Source organism: Neophocaena asiaeorientalis, unplaced genomic scaffold, assembly GCF_003031525.2.
Source record: "Neophocaena asiaeorientalis asiaeorientalis breed wild unplaced genomic scaffold, Neophocaena_asiaeorientalis_V1.1 scaffold78, whole genome shotgun sequence".
Classification (NCBI taxonomy): Eukaryota; Metazoa; Chordata; class Mammalia; order Artiodactyla; family Phocoenidae; genus Neophocaena; species Neophocaena asiaeorientalis.
The window spans coordinates 19640219-19646397 of NW_020175018.1; the positions used below are offsets into that span (position 1 = coordinate 19640219).

Below are 6179 nucleotides of genomic sequence, written 5' to 3' on the forward strand. Positions count from 1 at the left end.
ACGCACGCTCACAGGCACGTGCACGCCCTCTGTGCCCGGCGGCCCATTCTGCAGTGAGCCTGGGGCCCGCGGGCGTTGCCTGAGGAGCCTGGGCTGGGGGCAGGGGCTGTGCAAACAGGCCCTGCCCCTCCGACCAGCGCCCCGGCCTCACAGAGCGAGTGTCTCCCGAGGCCTGAGGGGGCTGTGAGGAAGGCTGGGGCACTGGGGGCCTCCTGGGGCCCAGGCAGTGCCTACAGAGGTGAGGCAGCCAGAGGCCCTGCCCCTTTCCCTCCCTGCGCCCCAGGCCTCCCGCTCTCCAGCGCCCGCCCCGTTTCTGCCTGGCCTCCCCGCTCTCAGATGGCCCAGGCCAGGCCCTCGTGAAATGCTGGACCCACCCCCTCTGGAGCCCAGCCTGGCCCTTGGCTGACCCCATCCTCACAGCCGGTCAAGGCCTTGCCTGTGCCTCGTCTCCCGAGGCCACATCTGTCCCCCTCACCCCTCCCGCACCAGGAATAAACATTTGGTGCCCGGATGGGCCGGCAGGACTGCACAACGACAGTGGCGTCCTGGGGCTGAGGGGCGGCACCCAGAGCCCCCGGTCGCAGCCCCAGGCCGGGCAGCCTGAGTGTCCTCTCTGACGTTTGTCCCCACTTAACTCCCCGGCAACCGCCCCCAAGGGCTGGGCACACTCCTGACCAAGGTGAGCCCTGCCCAGTACCACCCCTGCTAGGTGCCCCCCGCTGCAGGCCTTGATCAGAGCCGTGGCTCCCACCCACCAGGGGTCACCTTGGGCCCTGAGTGAAAGGCAGGAGTGCCCACTGCAGGAGAATACTTAGGCCCAGGTCCAAGGACCTCAGGCCCAGGCCCAAGGGGTGGCCTTGCTTCCCCTGGCGGGACCAGGAGATCCTGCAGCGCCTTGGGCCAGCCTGGCATGGTCAGGTCACAGGGGCGAGAAAACTTCCAGAATCAGGAGACTCCACTGAGGCCCTGGATGAGGAAGACCCCCACAAGAAACAGTCCTGGCTTTGGGGTCCTTTCGGGGGGAGGGGCAGCCCAGCCTGGCCGCAGTGACTCAGGAGGGCCCATCCGTGGATGCTCCCAGGAGACCTGGTGCCCACAGGCCCCTCCTACCCAGAGACCGTGCACCCAGCCTTCCACAGGTGAGGGGACATGCTTTAGCTCCAACCACCCCCCACCGGGCTGGATGCTTCTGGAAGCCACCTGCTCTGGTCACCCAATCCGGAGTGTCACACCCGTGGGAGGCTGGGGGCTGCGGGCCATGGTGGGGGGCAGGCCGCTCTCCCCACAGCCCTGCCAGGCCCCTCTCTAAGGCAGAATGCTGCAGCCCCTCTACCTCTCCAGAGGCAGCCAGCCGGCCCTGGGCTCCTGCTGGCCAGCAGGAGCCTCGGGGTGGCCGTGACCATCCTTGGGCCCCTTGGGGTCTGGCAGCCGTGCTTCATCCCACCCCCCGGCCCTCCCCCAGCTTTGGCTCCTGGGGCAGCCCAATCTCCTGGGCTGGGAAAGAAGACGCCAGGTGGAGACACGGTCATCACCAGGTGTCGACAGTGGCCAACCCAAAGCAGAGAGGGGATGAAGAGACAGAGGCCGGGCCAGCACAGGGGGAAGAGTGGGCCCCCTGTGGTCTGGGTAGAAACTCAGAGAGGGCCTCATTTGGGGACACTCCGAGTCTGGGGTGCCTCCTTAAACTTCAGAGCAGCTATCCTCTGGGGATCCCAGGCGGAGGTGTGGAGAGCTGCTTGCACCCGGAGGAGCCCTAAGCTGGCTGTCCCGTCGGTACCCAGCCCTGGTGGTCTCACGCTGCAGACCCAGTGCCCCACCAGGCAGCACGGCCACTCTCCGCTTTGGCCATCTCTCCACCGGGCTGCCTCGGGTCTTTCCCAGGGCAGCCCTGGAGGCTGGACCAGTCCAGGAGCTGGGAAAGTGGGCAGGGAAAGGGGATGAGGCCTTCGGTGATTTTCTGGAGTATTCTGTCTAGAAGCTTCTAGGTGACCCCGGGCGCTGCCCCTCTTCTACTTAAAATCTACTGGCTGGGGATCCCCCCATGGGAGGAGCATGTTGGATGGGGTGATCTCCGGGGCTGTGAGCCACCTCTGGAGGGCGGGGCACAGGCCTGAAGGGTGAGGTGGGGTCCAGTGGGGCCTCCCCTGCCCACCAGCTCAGTGCTCCCTCAGAGCCCCTTCCCGCAGGCTGGTGGCACTGACGGCCAAGCAGCAAGTAGGTGGGGTCCGTGAGGTCCCTGTGAATCCCCAATCCAAGACCAGCAGACACTCCATTAGCCACCGGTCAGTGAGAGGCCACCAGGTGTTGGGAGAGCCTCAGCTCTGAAGGGCCAGCCATCTCTGGGGGATACTGCCTGGGGACTGGGACCCGTCACTGCCCCCCAAGGAGATCAAGCCTAGGCCTGGGCCCGGGCTTGCCTCTGACCTGCTGGGCCAGAAGCAGGGGGCTGGCAGCAGTGACCTCTCAAGGTCCAGGCCAACTCCCGGCACCCTTGTAGCCCAGCAGCTTCCCTCCCGGGCAGATGCCCATCCCCCCTCACGCCTGGGTCTTGGGCTCCAGGGAAACTGCAGCCTCAGCTCCACTGATCACTGAGCAGCCATGTCTGCGGCTCACGTGGCCCCCAGGCCCATGAAAGGCCTGAGCCCAGCCACATCCAGAGCTGCCAGCTTCTGCGATGGGCCAGAGACGGAGAGGAACCTAAGGCGGGGACCCCAGGTCAGCCTCCCGGGGGTCTCTCCTGGTGCCAGGGCTGGGAGTGGGCTCCTGAGAGGCCAGGGTCTGGCTCCCGGGCTCAGGGCAGGCACCCTGCCCTCTCAGACACCCCACCTGCCTGTCCCCCTGAGACCCAGGGAGCAGCCCCTGGTCTGCCAGGACCGGGCAACTCGGCGCTCAGTGGGTGCCAGGAGGAGCCTCACCACCCCCATGTCCAGCACGTACCCACCACCTGGAGGGTGGAGATGGCCCAGCCGGCGCTGCTGACCACACGCAGGGCTAAGCTCAGAGCAGAACGGAGGGGTGCAGAGGGCACAGAGGGGGTCCTGGTGCCTGTGGGATCCCCCTCTCGCTCCTGTGCCCAGCCTCCGTCCTGCACAGCCCCAGGGGAAGGGAAGAAAGGGGCAGAAATCTTGCAGGAGTTGCTGGCAATGGCCCAACCCTACCTGGACCTGGCAAAAGGGACTCATCGGCCCTTGGGGGGCCGATGCCAGGTGTCCCCATCAACAGGGCTCTCAGGGGGACCCCTCCTCCACCTGCCAGGCCCCGCAGCTGCCCAGGAACCCACTTCCTGGGCCCTGAAATAGTGCCCTGGGTCCTCTGAGGTTGGGCCAGGCCCAAGCCCCCACTCAACCCCAGTTTGCTCAGGGTCCCCTGGAGCCCGAGTTCCAGGAGGACTGGGTAAGGGGCTGGAGGGGCACCTGAGGGAGAGCCTGGGGTGGGGGAGGAGTCCAGGGCCCCAGCCTCAGCCCAGCCCTGCCCACGGAAGGCCCCAGCACTGCAACGGGGTTCCCAGGGTAGCCCAGGGGCAGTGCAAGGTCTGGGCACCCGTCCCCACTCCTGCCTGCTCTGACAGACTGTCCCCACACGGCCTAGAGCATGAACAGTGCCTGAGGGGCGGGAGTTGATGGGAGGCCAGGCCAGAGGGGTGGGGGTCTCAGGCCTGCCTCTGCCCCCTCCCCTGCACCGTTGCCCTCCTTACCTCCACCCCCATCCCCCATCACACTCCCCCTCGGCAGGTGCCTCCTATCTCTCTCTGCCCCCGCCCCCCCACTTCATGTTGGCCTCTGCCTCGTACATCAAAGGCTCCCACAGCCCCAGCACCGGTGAGAAAGTAGGAGACTCTCTGCATGGCACTGCCCACCCAGCGGCTCCCCCAGGCAGCCCCGCTGAGAGAGCTCCCTGGTGCCCCCCTCAGGAAACCCGAGTCTGCGCTCCCAGACCCCTGGGCCACTGGGGAGGGGCGACAAAGGGCGGTACATGCCGGCCTCACAGCCCCAGGGAGGGGTCCAGCCAGGGCCTAGCTGCAGGCACCCTGACCTCACCAGGACCCCCGTGGGCCTGATGCCCACCCTCCTGCCCCCACTATGTGAGTGGCAGGGCCCATGCTGGTCCCATTCAGGCAGTTGACCTGACCCACACCTCCCCCTCGATCATTTCCGGCCGCCTTGGGGCCATTCCAAAGCCCGAGGCCAGGGCTGCCAAGAATTCAGCTCCCGGGCGGAAGGTGCCAGGCACTGGGACGGGAGCCCGCACCCTGCTGGGAGCCGGGCCTGTGTCTTGGGGTGATCAGCCCCTGTCCCCTCACCGACCACAGCTGCGTCCCCTCTGTGTCTGCACCACACACGGGACCTCCTTCCCCAGCTTCATCCCTCCCAGCCCGTACCCCAGATACTCGCACCCACCCCACTCACTGTTGCTCAGAGCCGTTGACCCCACTCAGTCCTGTGCTGAGGCCCTGGCTGGCCTGGGGTGGCCTTGGACAGAACCAGGGGGACAGGTGACACTTGCCAGATTTGAACAGGGCCCAGGACCCCATCAACCCAGAGAGGCCTCTGAAGGGAGGCAGCCCTCTCATCCACTGCCACTGGGGGAGGTACCAGCCTCAGCACCCTGGGTAACAGGACAGGCTGAGCTCCACAGGGTGGGCGGGACTGGTGCAGGTGGGGATGCGTGGTGTGGGGGATGGGCCTACGCCCAAGGCCAGAGGGGCCCCGGGCTGAAAGAGGTGCCCAGGGGGCCCCAGCCAGAACCCCGACAGCTGGCCGTCGGGGGAAGCTGTGCCCAGCACATCTGGTCCTCGGCCTCTGTGGGGGCAGATTTGGCTTCTTTACCGTGGCCCAAGTTTCCCATCACCCCGGGGCCTGCTGGGCCTTTCAGGATCAAACTCATACAGTGTAAACGGGGCCGCTTCCCCTCCCAGCATCGCCAGGCTCGGAGACGAAACAGCGGTAGGGCTTGGGCTGGGGGCGGGGTGTTCCCAGTCCCCGGTGGGAAGTGACCAGAGGCCCCAGAGGCAGGGCAGCACCGAGGCTCTTGCCCCCTGCCCCCATCCAGGCTGCCGCGGCGGGTCTTTCTGGGACTGGAAAAAGGACCAGCCACGAAGGGGCCTCCGGCTGCCCGCCCCCGCTCACCCTGCTGTGGCAGCGCCCAGGCCTGTCCTAGCCAGTGCCTCTTACATAAGCAGCCCTGTGGGGGGCTCAGCTGCCGCTGGGCTCAGCTGTCCTGTCCTGCCCCCAACATCACGAGCCTCCAGTGGGCTGTCCCTGTGCCCTGGGTGGAGGCCAAGCCAGGCCCATAAATAGGGGTCTCCCCGGTGGCCTCCGCGCCTCCTGCCTGCCTCTCTGCCTGCGCTGCCTGTTCAGCTCTGGGAGAATGGCCGCTCTGAACATGCTGTGGACAGGGCTGGCCCTGCTGGGGATCCTGGGGGTCCTGCAGATTCCAACCCAGGCCCAGGCCGCCCTGCAGCCCAACTTCCAAGAGGACAAGGTGAGGGGCTCCTCGCCGGGTCCCCAAGGCGGGACAGGGCTGTGTAGGGAGCAGGGTGCTCCCTGGGGCCCAATTTTCTCCCTGGGAAGGGGGTGCTGAAGGGAAGGAGGGCTGGACCGGCAGGAGGAGGCTGACCATGAGAGGCCTTCCCGGGCAATTCGCCAACCAAGATCTGGGTACATTACCCCCAACTGGCAGGGAAGAACCTGTGTCCACGAGCGCCCACATGGCACATGCAGACACGCGGATCACCTGCGTGCCCGTCATCCCTGACCCAACACGGTTAGCCCAACGAGCTCACGATGCCCAGGGAAAACAGGCACACCTTCCACACCTGGGTCCCAGGACACACCTCCGTGGGCGAGCGTGAAGATGGGGATGCTGCCCAGGGCGGCCCCAGGGGATGGCCACAGCAACCGAGTGCGCGCGCGTTCGCGACCCTCCCCCCACTGCGCGCGCGCGCGCACACACACACACACACACACACACACACACACAGCTGGCGGCGCGCTCCCCCTCGGGAGCTGTGGGAACAGTCGGAGTGGGTCTCGCAGCCCCGCGCCCTGCTCCGACCCCTCCAGGGACGGCCTCGGCGCCCTCTGGCGCCAGCTCCACGGCCAGGCAAGGCCGGACCCAGTGGAGGGGGCGGGGCCGGGCTGGAGAGGAGGGGAGGGGGAGGGGAGGGGGGGGAAGGGCGG

At 67.2% G+C, this 6179-nt stretch overlaps 1 protein-coding gene across 1 annotated transcript in view; it reads left to right on the forward strand.

The window, feature by feature from the left end:
• The first annotated feature begins 5300 nt into the window (after positions 1-5300).
• Positions 5301-6179, forward strand: part of PTGDS (prostaglandin D2 synthase) — a 3199-nt gene continuing 2320 nt past the window's right edge. Inside the window, exons 1-2 of the mRNA XM_024762244.1 lie at positions 5301-5481; positions 6154-6179. The exon at positions 6154-6179 is cut by the window's right edge and continues 135 nt beyond it. Coding sequence (XP_024618012.1) covers positions 5368-5481; positions 6154-6179 — 140 coding nt within the window. The 5' untranslated portion in view covers positions 5301-5367. The remainder of the gene's footprint in view (positions 5482-6153) is intronic.